The 11,804-nt window shown below is 49.9% G+C and overlaps 1 protein-coding gene across 1 annotated transcript; it reads left to right on the forward strand.

Annotated features, from left to right (window-relative positions):
- The first annotated feature begins 376 nt into the window (after positions 1-376).
- UNG (uracil DNA glycosylase) lies at positions 377-11,323 on the forward strand. Its single transcript, XM_057745847.1, has 7 exons — positions 377-569; positions 1,270-1,476; positions 2,006-2,101; positions 4,567-4,664; positions 5,467-5,555; positions 6,660-6,838; positions 10,138-11,323. Exons 1-7 carry the CDS (start codon positions 441-443, stop codon positions 10,276-10,278), a joined length of 939 nt encoding a protein of 312 aa, XP_057601830.1. The 5' UTR covers positions 377-440; the 3' UTR covers positions 10,279-11,323.
- The last annotated feature ends 481 nt before the right edge of the window (positions 11,324-11,804 follow it).

Genomic DNA, 11,804 nt, shown 5'->3' on the forward strand with positions numbered 1-11,804 from the left:
CTGTAGTCAGCAAAACAGGTGGTGGAAATCGGATAACGTATCTAAAAGCAAAACGATTACTATCTTAATGCTCGTTTCACTCCCGCAGCAACCCAACGGGGCGGGTACCTTTAAGCTCTTTTCACCCACTGAGAGGTGGAGGGACTTGCCCAAGGCAGAGGTAAGATGGGAGAGACTAATGAAATGCAAGGGTGAGGAGCCCAGGGAACCGACCTAAGGAACCCCGCCCTCTCCCAAGGCAGCCGCGAAACCCACTTCTCCCCAGGGCCCTCGCCCAGCAGCCCCTCCCGCGCATGCGCACTAGGCACACCCGCCCCCCGCCCAGACCCCCGGTCGGAGCATGCGCGGGTCGCTTGGCGCCAATTGCCGAAACGCCGCAGCTGGCGCCAAACTCGCCGGTCCCCCGGGCGGTGCACGTTCGCTCCCTCCTCGGCTCCGGGATGATTGGCCAGAAGACGCTCTACTCCTTCTTCTCCCCAAACCCCGCCAGGAAGCGAAGTGCCTGCAGCCATGAGCCGGCCGACCCGGGGACCCGCGCGGCGGCTGTAGCTGCGAGCGGGGATGTGGAGGTAAAGGCGCGGCGGGGACCGCTTGTGGGGCCTGGGGGCGAGGAGGGTGACGGGGGTGAGGAGGGTGATGGGGGGTGAGGAGGGTGATGGGGGGTGAGGAGGGTGACGAGGATGAGGAGGGCGGCGGACCCTGTGCTTGTGAGGGGTTACGGGCATGTGCGGCTGACTGGGTAAACCGGGGCTTCCACGTGTTCAAAACAGCCGCCTCGGCGCCTCAGCGGCGGCCATGCTGAGAGGCCAGCCAATGGGGGCGAACCTCGGGGCCCACGGCACCAATCAGAGGCGAGGGGCCGGCCCGCCCTCCAATCAGAGGAGGGCGGGGGGTGGGACCTGGAGGGGAGGGTGTTTGCCGCGAAAAGGCAGCGTGGGGACGCTGGTGGCGGGACCCGCGGGGGGCGTGGCGTCTCGGTGCTCCGCCCTCTCCCCTCCCGGGAACCCCTCGCGAGGCGCAGCGAGCCTTGCCCACAGCCCTTTTTTCGCTTACTGTTTGGGGACCGAGCTCGAAATCTGGGGCCGCGGCGTGTCAGCGCCGGGCCGGGATCAGCCCTGAGTCCGGTTTTGCACGGACCCGCCGAGCGGGGCCGAAACCGCCTGAATGGGCTTCCTCCGCGCTTGGCCTCTGGGTTGGGGGCGGAAGCTGTGGGCCCCTGGGAGAGGCCCGCCGCAGCTGGTGAGCCGCCTCTGCGGGGACCGCTTGCAGGCCAGCCCCGCCAAGAAGATCCGAGCCGGGCAGGAGGAGCCCGGCACGCCGCCCTCGTCGCCGCTGAGCCCGGAGCAGCTGGTGCGCATCCAGAGGAACAAGGCCGCCGCGCTGCTCAGGCTCGCGGCGCGCAATGTGCCCGTGGGTTTCGGTGAGAGCTGGAGGAAGCACCTGAGCGGGGAGTTCGGGAAACCGTATTTTATAAAGGTAAACTTGGAGACGGCGCGCGCTTGTGAATGTGGCGGGCCAAGCCCCCGTTTATGGGATGCTTGTTTTAGTGGCCGCCTCCTTTCCCTCCTTCAGTGTCCCTTCTACGCTAAGAGGGTAAAATGCAGTCGTGGTGTTCTGAATCTGCACAGTGTAAGGTTTTTAAAAGCCTATGAGACGGTATCGTAGTTTCTTTTAACCCGTTTGTCTAGACGGCTCTCTAGGAAAGAGTGGTCTGGCAAAAACCACAAACCCGACTGAGGGAAATCTGCCCTGTAAGAAAAGAGGGAGGGGTTGGCACCCGCCGGAGATCAGGGCCGCCAGGCCAGGACCCAGCCCAAAGAAGGGGGAAGGGAATTGAAATGTCGGTGGGGAGCCGGGATTTGGTTTTTCCCCAGAATTTAGATATAAAACTTGGCAAAGAGCTAGATGATAGCTCTTCCAGTAGCTTGCATTAGAAGCTTTCTTATTGAATTCTTATGCTTTCCAGTGAGAACGTGATTGTAAAGCTAGTTTATCTTTCCATCAGCTCATGGGATTTATTGCAGAAGAAAGAAAACATTACACTGTTTACCCACCCCCACACCAAGTCTTCACATGGACCCAAATGTGTGACATAAGAGATGTAAGTACAAGTTGTGGATGAATTTCACCAAAAGAGGAGTAGGACTCAAATGGTATTTTTTAATTAGGGACACCGGAGTTAAGCCACTGTCCATAATTAAGTAATAAATAAAATACTGAAATTGTGAGGTTTGGCAAGCTATATTTTAGCCTATGTGTACCATTTTTAACTTTTACTCTGTGCCGTTTATGCAGCAAAGAGAGAAAAGTGTATACAGACCATATGTCTGTGTGCTCTCACTTATTGTATTTTATTTTCTCCTGAAACCGACCCCATGTGAGGTGTTATTGTGGTGGTGAGGAAGCCAAGACATGAAGCAGTTAAGTCTTTTTCAACTAGCTGTCGGAGACCCCACCTTGACTTGTAGCTCAGTGGTCTCTCTGACCACACTGTCCTTTTTAGTTGATTCTTTCAAGCTCCTGACTTCTGGCCTGGACACATCTCTTAACACATCCCTTTGCTTTGGTTCATGGTGTACAATGGCCTCTCCCTGGCGGCTCTGGTCACGCCAGAAGCTTGTTTGTGGCTTCCCATAGTGCAGACTGAAAACTGATCGTGAATACTGCCACATCCTGCTTCCCAGCCTCACCTCCACCTTCCATTCTCCTACTTTGGAGCTGGACTGGGCCGTGACCCTCTCCTCGCTTCTGTCTTTTGAAAACCAGCTAGACCTGTCTCTGGCACCTCCCGTAAGGAAGCTTGTCCCCCACTACCTTTGTGATGTGGTTTTCCTCGAAACCTTTGGTATCTGCTTGCATTGGAGGTGTTCCATTTTGTGTTCTTTTTCCCTTACTGATTTTGTAAGCTGAGGGCAGGGATCCCATGATTTAATAACTTTCTGTTAAAGAGAAGCAAAATTGTTGAAGAAGCCATTGTGATAGGCTGCCACTCCTAATACCTAGCAAACGTCATAATTTTCATTTTAGAGCAATCACTTCAAAAATAGCTCCTTGTTTATAAAGTTTAAAAACAAAACTAAGTCCTGTTAAATTCAGTACTAGTTTGCCCCTTGTATGTCCTGTTTTGAATACCAGCGAGCAATATTGTAAAGAAAGAATAAGAAAAGAACATGAAGCGTCTGAGGATCAGATGGCCCAGGGGGGCTTCTCTGTCGATGAGCGCATGGAGGGTCAGGGACCATACCTGGCTCCTCCAAGGCCTTTATCCAGGACCAGAACCGGAAAGCTTCCCTGCTGGGATGGGTTGCTTCACGGTGGCGAATATGCTGGGGGCAGTGTGAGTACGAGCTGGAGGAACAGAGGCCCATGAAAGCTGCCTGATCATGGGGGCATCTGAAGCTGGATTTTGAAGAATAAAGTGTATGTCAGCTATGGAGGAAGAGTCTAAGAAGGAACACGGCAGAAGCATGGGATGTGGGTGGGCACCCGATCAAAAGGCCTGGTAGTATTTTAACACTGACCTGACAGTGACCTTATCCTCTGGTTCCGTCCCTTAAGAGGATACAGGCAGACCTTGTTTTATTGCGCTAAGGAGATCCTGCGATTTTTACAAACTGAAGGTTTGTGGTAACCCTTCATTGTCAAGTGATGGTTAGCAGTTTTTAGCAAGGAAGTACTTTTTAATTAAGATATGTACTTTTTTTTGACATCATGCAGTTGCACACATAATAGACTACGGTGTAGTGTATGCACTAGGAAGCCAAAAAATTCATGACTTATTTTATTTCGATGTTCGCTTAATGAGACAGTCTGGAGCCAAACCCATAGTATCCCCGCGGCGTACCTGTCCAGGGCAACAGGCACTTCATATGCTGCTGGTGGGGAATTGCAATTTCTTCAACTCGTGGAAAAGCAATTTGGCATATGTCGAAGGCAAATACACTTATCCTCTGACCAGCAACTCCACTCTTTTGAGTTTATTCCATAGAAATGAAAGCAACAGTATATCGAGACACATGTAGTAGGATGTTTACTGGGTTATTTTTTGCAAGGAAGAAAATTGGGAAGCCAGCTGACTGCCCATCAACGATTGAGCTCTATTGATTTAAAGGAAGCCCACAGGCGTATGATGTGAGAAACACAAAAATATAGGGTGAGGAGTACAGTGACCCTAATTATATAGGTGATTGTAATTGGTTGAATCAGGATGGGATAGGAACGACCGGGAGATGGTTAACCACTTGGTATATTTCTGGATGGTCGTAGTATTTTCTTTGATAATTTGAGAAATGAAGGGGTTGAAAGCAAAACTGACCCCAACTTGTTTCAGACACTCGGGTCAGAGAAAGGAGGAGGCAGTGCAGCGGGTGACCGAGGGAAGGATAACTTGCTTATGCAATGTAATGGTGCCAAGTCACTTACTCCCTTCTGGGCACTCTTAGTTGGGTTGGGGGCGGGGGGCTGCCCTTGCCCTCACAGTGTCCCTCTGTATAAGTTATCAGCCAGACGTGTTTGTTCAGACTGCCTGGGCTGCAGTGTTTGAGCCTCACCATCTGGTGTTCACAGGTGAAGGTTGTCATCCTGGGACAGGATCCATATCACGGACCCAATCAAGCTCACGGGCTCTGCTTCAGTGTTCAAAGACCTGTGCCGCCCCCGCCAAGGTAAGCATGCTTTACGGGTGGCTCGGCTCCAGTCGCGATTACTGATTACTCTCAGATGTATGCTTTGCAAATTACAGGTGCGCCTATTTGTGGGACCTTCACTGGCCTTTGGAGCAGGGTTTCTGAGTCTTGGCACTACTGACATTTGTGGCTGGGTCTTTGTGGTGGGCGGCTGCCCTGTGCGTTGTAGGATGCCCTGGCCTCGAGATGCCAGCAGCACTTGCCCCCCTAGTTGTGACGAAAAATGTGTTCAGACGTTCCCAGAAGTCCCCCGGGGGCAAAATCACCCCTGGTTAGGACTCCTGCTTTGGAGGATTTTACATACCATTTGTAAATATAATAAACATATTAAAGATATAAACTATAAACCCATCACTTGGGGGACTTCCCTGGTGGTCCAGTGGGTAAGACTCCATGCTTGCAATGCAGAGGGCCCTGGTTTGATCCCTGGTCAGGGAACGAGTTCCCACACGCATGCGCAATGGAGATCCAGTGTGCTGCAGCTACTACCTGACGCAAGAACCACACCATCACTTGGGAGGGGGCTGGTAACACCTGGGCTGATTTGCTTAGGTTTTCCAAAGTTCTCTTCCTCAAACCCAAGCAGTGACTGAAGTAAAGGTGTTTGGCAGGTGTGCCTGTCAGAAGGAAGGGCAGCGTTTTCTCCTGAATCCGTGGGGTGTGTCCCGCCGTCTGCCCCGAGGGCTGGCTTTGCAGGCTGTAATGTGTGCTGGAGAGTCCTGAACTTTCAGAATTGTGCTTAAGATTCTGGTTTTTTGTTTTTCTTCCGGCTTGCTTTCAGTTTGGAAAACATTTATAAAGAGCTGTCTACAGACATAGATGGTTTTGTTCACCCTGGTCATGGAGATTTATCCGGATGGGCCAAGCAGGGTAAGCCAACCACAGCTAGGTGTGTTTTGAATGATTTCAACAGTCTTCTCCTTCTCTTTTCTGTCTGGCTTGCTTATATTTTTAAAAGGTACCCGTGAAGAATTAGAGAGCTCTAATAAAATGGCTGCTTATTTAAATCAAGAAATGTATCTCATCCTGCAGCCAGTGTTTTTCATGTTTTAATCATCACGTGAAAGAGAAAATTGGTTCCTTGGTGTTCATATTTTACGTTTACCCACTTTGACCATTCAGAGGAGGCCTCAGTTTTCTCATTTCAATACGTAGATTGTGTTGTGTGTGTATAATACCTAGCTATGGAACTTCTTTCTTTTTAAATAAATAAACTATAACCAGGAAAAGGAAAGAATATTTACTCTTTGTTTCTTGCAGTGAGATTTTTGTTTCAGTGAAATGTCTTGGCCTCCTTGTGTTACATTCTGGGGTTATTTCATATCACTTAGGATATATATTTTTTAAATGATTCTTTCTGATGATGGGTGTAATGCATGGTCCCTGTTGCAAACTCAGAAGGTGTGGAAAGTGCAGGGGCGAAAATGAATCTCACCCAGAGGCAACACCAGTCGTGTTGTAACGCTTTCTCCACCATCCATCACAGGATGATTTTGTTCTGCATTGAGCTCGTTGTTGGGTGTTTGGGCCCACTCGTTTCAGCCTCCCTCCTTTTTTTTTTTTTTTAAGATTTTGTTTTTAAGATTTATTTTATTGAAGTATAGTTGATTTACACTGTTGTGTTAATTTCTGCTGTACAGCAGAGTGATTCCATTATATATGTATATATTCTTTTTCACATTCTTTTCCATTATGGTTTATCACAGAATACTGAATATAGTTCCCTGTACTGCACAGTGGGACCTTGTTGTTTATCCATCCTGTATATATTAGTTTGCATCTGCCAACCACAAACTTCCAATCCATCCCTCCCTACCCCCACCCCCCACTCCCACCCCACCCCCCGGCAACCACAGGTCTGTTCTGTATTATCTGTGAGTCTGTTTTTGTTTCACAGATACCTTCATTTGTGTCATATTTTAGATTCCACGTTTCAGCCTCCCTTGAAACTCCTTCTTCACTGTGTGTTCGCAGGTGTTCTCCTGCTCAACGCCGTCCTCACAGTCCGGGCGCATCAGGCCAATTCTCATAAAGAGAGAGGTTGGGAGCAGTTCACCGACGCCGTTGTGTCCTGGCTCAATCAGAACTCGAATGGCCTTGTTTTCTTGCTCTGGGGATCTTATGCTCAGAAGAAAGGCAGTGCCATTGATAGGGTATGTTTTTTTTTTTTTTAAATACTTTAAACCAGGTTAGAGAATTCTAGGAATCCCTGTTATGTGGTCCTAGAAAATCCATGTCATAAAATGAAGCTAATTTTCCCTTAGGACTGTGATAATTAGGAAAATTGAACACAGCTCGGGGACTTCCCTGGTGGTCCAGTGGTTAAGTCTCCGTGCTCCCGTTGCAGGGGACCCGGGTTCAATCCCTATTAGGGAACTAAGATCCCACATGCTATAAAAAAAAGAAAATTGAACAGAAATGATTAGTTGTGTATGAGGAGAGCAGCTGGCCAACTCCTGCTTAGATGCAGTTGGTAACACTGGCATGAACTTGCCATGTACATAGAGAGACACACAGGTCCCCGGGTTCCATTCGTGTAACATGATGTAGTAAATGATGAGCAAGGTAAGTCTCTGTTCGACGAGTTTGAGGGTATGTGGGAAACATGAATTGCACTTAATCGCAGATTTAACTCCCCCCATGAAAACATCATCAGTGATGATTGGGCTCTTCAATAAGTGAAGTAAGGGCTTAACTGAGGTGACTTGCAGTAGTTTGTGGTATATCAGAGATGCACAGACACGCTGAACCCCTGTCAGGAGCAAGTCCACCACTTTTCACACATCTCACCTGATTTTGACAAAGGCTGTGAGGCGGGGAATACATCGACCCCGCTTTGTTACCGGGGCCCGGGGAGGCGAGGTCCCTTGCCGACTTGCAGTGAATGGAGCTTCAGATTCTGATCCGAGCAATCCGCTCACCTGAGTGGGCCTGCGGGGAGGTCCATGTAGCCCACGGGGGAGAGTGTCAGGGTTCTGAGCCAGCCATCAGGTCGAGAGACTTGACTCACATGTCAGTTATCTACTCCATTTTCTCGTAAGTGGAGTCTTTATTTCGTAGTTTAGGTCTTTTTTCATTGTTTAAGGTAGTAGATTCATGTGAGTAGAAAATAAAGGCTATTAAGTAGGTGGTGAGACATCTCCCCTCCTAGATCCCATCCATTCAGATTCTTCTTGGCCTGGATAAGCGCTGGATTTTTTTGTCTCCTTCCAGTGTCTTTATACTCATGGACACAAACCACATGGGGGCATGTAGGTCAGATGGGACAGCTTCTTTCTCTTTAAAGGTTCTGTGTGAATGAACAGGCTGTTTTCAGGTGTTTTTCTTTTGGGGAAGGGAATAGTAGGAGTAGATCCTGGCATGAATGAACTAATGGCTAACATCTGGTTCTCTAGGTGATGAAGCATGTATGGGAGTGATTTCCAGTCTGTGTCTTAGGGAGGTTTGTGGTCAGAAGCACCCTTATTCAGTACATCTGTAATCTTTATTACTATTAAACATGGTTCAGTTTGAAAGTAAACAGTTATTAAAGTAGCTTGACCATTAAAAACCAAGGTGCACATCTCCAACCCAGGGTGTCTCCTGAGCACTGGATCTATATATTCAGCCGCTTCCTTACCAGGGACCCAGAAGCACATCAAATGCAACATTTTCTAAGCAAAATTCTCCTTTCCTCGTCTATCCCTCACTAAACTTGTGCCTCTGGATACCCAGGGATCCAAAGGACTGCTGTCTACCCAGGTGCCCAACCAGAAATCACGGATGTTCTTGACCTCTCTCTTTCCCTCCCCCTTCTCCCTCCCCGTCTCTATCCTTTGTATCCTCCCCCCTCTCCCAACCAGTCATTCAGAGCCTTTCTTCTCTCAGCCCCTCCCCACTTGCCCACCTTCGCCTAGGGTCAGCCCCATCTCATCTTCCCAGAGCAGAGTGCTCAGACGTCTTCTCCCTGGAAGGCCTTGACCTGGGCTCCTGAGCTGGGGTTTGGGGGTGGCCCGGGCCTGCTTCTCACCCTCTCTGAACTCCAACCCCCCTGAGCCACGTGGACTTCTCCGTGCCCCACTCCCCTGCCTGCCTCTGTCCAGCATGTAGAGGTCTTTTCCTGCCCCGGAGGCTGGCTGGCTTGCCCTTCAGAGCGCACACAGCTGACGTGTTCAGGGGCCTGGGCTGCACACTGGACCCCGTGCTGAGCGCCTGGCCATGAGCTCTGTGCACAGACCCATCCTCTGTTCTTCTCGGATCTTCCTGAGCTGGCACTGCTGTTACTCCCAGTCCACAGGTGAAAAGTGAACTGTGGCCTAGAGAGGGTCAGCAACTTCCCTGGGACTGTGCCACTACTGAGTGGCAGGGTCAGGACCTGAACCCAGGCCACCTGTCTGCAGACTCTGTGCCCTGAACCACACTGGGCAGCCCAGCTTCACTGATGGCCCCTTCTCAACCCAGCTCCTTGAAGGCAGGGGTGTCTTGAAAGACAATTATTTGTTGGGTGATTTTTATCTAAATACAGGAAAGCATAAAGAAGAAAACAAAAATGGACCAGAACTTTCCTGCTCAGTTAACTACAGTTGATATTTTAAAAAATATTATTAAGTATTGCATTTTTGTGGTGAGGTAACTCAGACCGCATTTCTTAGAAAGGTACAAAGCAGAAAGGATATGCCTTCCACTCTTTCCCGTAAAGGAAGTACTGTAGTGTCTTGTGCCTCCCCTCTTCCTCACCACCACCACCCCCCACCTTGCCAAAGAATTTTTTTTTTTTTTTTTTTTGGCACACAGGCTTAGTTGCTCCGTGGCATGTGGGATCTTCCTGGAGCAAGGATTGAACTCATGTCCTCTGCATTGGCAGGCAGATTCCCAACCACTGCGCCACCTAGGAAGCCCAAGAATTTTTTTTTTTTTAAATCTAATGCATTTATCACTTTGCCTTGTTTTTTTTTCCCACTTGACATATTTTAGAGGTCTCCTCGTATCAGTATATGTAGCTTGACCTTGTTCTAGTAGCTATGTGGTGTTGCCTTGGCAGAACAGAAAAATATTTGTAATCGGTTGCATAACACTGGATTTATAGTAGGTTTTACCTGATAGGAGCCGTGCACCTACTCGTCCCTGCATCTTTGTGGAGATGCGGGCATCGTGGCGTCCTTTACCAAATAGTCTCAGCAGTGGGACTGCTGTGTCATAAGACACGGGCACCTATGGGTCCTTTCGGGGGTGCCCGGTGGAGGGCGGAGACGGGTACTCTGCATCCTCTGAGCCTAGCCCAGGGCGTGGCTTTACCACCCCGTGGAGGATGCGCACACAGACCCTCGTGATGCTACGGGTAAACCCACGCTGAGGAAAGTGGGCTGAGCAGCCACAGGGGAGCAGCAGAGCTGACAGAAAGCACCACAGCCAGTCGTTTTTCAAGTCCTGAAAGTGCCGCCACAGTCTCACTCCCTGTCTCCTCCTCTTTCAGAGGCGGCACCACGTCCTGCAGGCCGCGCATCCCTCACCGTTTTCAGTGTACAGGGGGTTCTTCGGATGCAGGCATTTCTCTAAAACCAACGAGCTGCTGCAGAAGTCTGGCAAAGAACCCATCAACTGGAAGGATCTGTGACCTTGACCCTGAGGGTCGTGGGTCTCTGTGGTTTGCTAGAAGCTGCCATTGAAGTACCCATCATTTATGACATCAAAGTCAAAAAACAATTTCTCATAATTCTTCAGCACCCTGCCTGCACAAGGGAACACATTTTCTGTGGAGCAGCCGTGAGCCAGGCTGCCCCATGGTGGCAGCTTTACCCCGCCAGAAACACAAAGGTCACCCTGCAACCTCTGGCCTGGAATACGCCCTCTGTGGGTTAGGTTCTTGGAAGGGAGATGAGGTCAGATACTCTGGACTCTCTTTCCCTTTGTTACTTTTATGGTCAGAGTGGGGGTAAGCACCTTTTTGGTACAGCCAGCTGCTACTTGTTTTTACCTGGTAGGTTAGACTTTAGGTTTTGTGGTGTTGGGTGTTTTTATTTGGAAAGGCCCCCTTTCTTTGCCCAGCTTGGCATTCCAGTCTCTGTCACGGACACTGGTCTGTCGTCTTTCACAGAGACCTCAGGAAGCCTGAGGACGTTTTACAAGTTCCCAGAGATTAGGGATCGAGATTTCCTGGCTGTAGTTGAGGTGACGTTTGCTGAGGAACCATGCTTGGTGTGAACTTCTGATAGGCAGAGGCAGGGGAGATTGAACTAGGTCTAGTTTATATTGTAATTCTGTGGGTGTTTTTAGGAATAAGCTGTGGAGGATGAACAGGAAGGAGGAGAAAGTTCGTTTTGTTTTGTTTTTGTTTTTTAAGAGGAAAGAAATGCTTTTTTCTTAGGTGCATCCCACCTAGGGTATTTGAGCCAGCATAGACTGCCAGAGCTGTTTTTTCTGGGTGGGGGTGGGGGGTGGGGTGGGCTGAAGTCGCTGGGATTTTTTTTCTGCAACACTGGTGAATCTTGCTTTTTAAAAAAGATGTGCAGATGTGTATATATGTATATTTTTTTAATCCTTTTTTTAAGAGACAGTGTTTATTAGGTGTACACCTCCATCCCAGATCCGGTTAGAGACTCTGTTTTGCTGTTAGCTGGGTGAAAGGGTTAACCCTGCGAGAGTATGGTAATAAAAGATTGTTGACGTTTCACTTGTGCCTGCCTATTCCTTTTGGGTCCTGGGCGGGCGCCCTTGGGCTGCTCTTGGGCTGGGGCGGCCGAGGTCGCCATGACAACCATTGTGGGTAGGAAGGGCCGCCTCCGCGCTGGCCTGCTTCCTCCCGCCCCCGCCCCCGCCCCCGCCCCTCCGCTCTGACGGAGCGCCAGGACCCGGTAAGCCCTGGGCCGCGTTCCCAGGAGAGGGGACAAGCAGGAGGCGGCGAGGGCGTGCTCTGACTTGAGCAGCATCCCGGGCACTCTGTAGGCGGGGTGGCGGCTAGACGGGGTCGGGGTCTTCTGGGACCCTAAAGGACTTCTTCGGGCTTGAAAAAGCATTTCTCCCAGGTCTTAGCACGCCCACCATGGATGCCCTGTGACAGTGCAAGGGCAGCTTTTCCCTACCCTCAGCTACTGTTTCCAGACTCTTCCCTGGGAATCTGGGAAGACGCCCTGATGGCCCTCT

This window comes from Hippopotamus amphibius, chromosome 8, assembly GCF_030028045.1.
Source record: "Hippopotamus amphibius kiboko isolate mHipAmp2 chromosome 8, mHipAmp2.hap2, whole genome shotgun sequence".
Taxonomy (NCBI): Eukaryota; Metazoa; Chordata; class Mammalia; order Artiodactyla; family Hippopotamidae; genus Hippopotamus; species Hippopotamus amphibius.

Excerpts from the sequence above, each read along its gene's own strand:
- UNG (XM_057745847.1), top strand. The coding sequence starts at position 441 with ATGATTGGCCAGAAGACGCTCTACTCCTTCTTCTCCCCAAACCCCGCC. Across the intron at positions 1,477-2,005 it reads GGAAACCGTATTTTATAAAG|CTCATGGGATTTATTGCAGA; the intron begins GTAAACTTGGAG and ends TCTTTCCATCAG. Across the intron at positions 6,839-10,137 it reads AAGGCAGTGCCATTGATAGG|AGGCGGCACCACGTCCTGCA; the intron begins GTATGTTTTTTT and ends CTCCTCTTTCAG.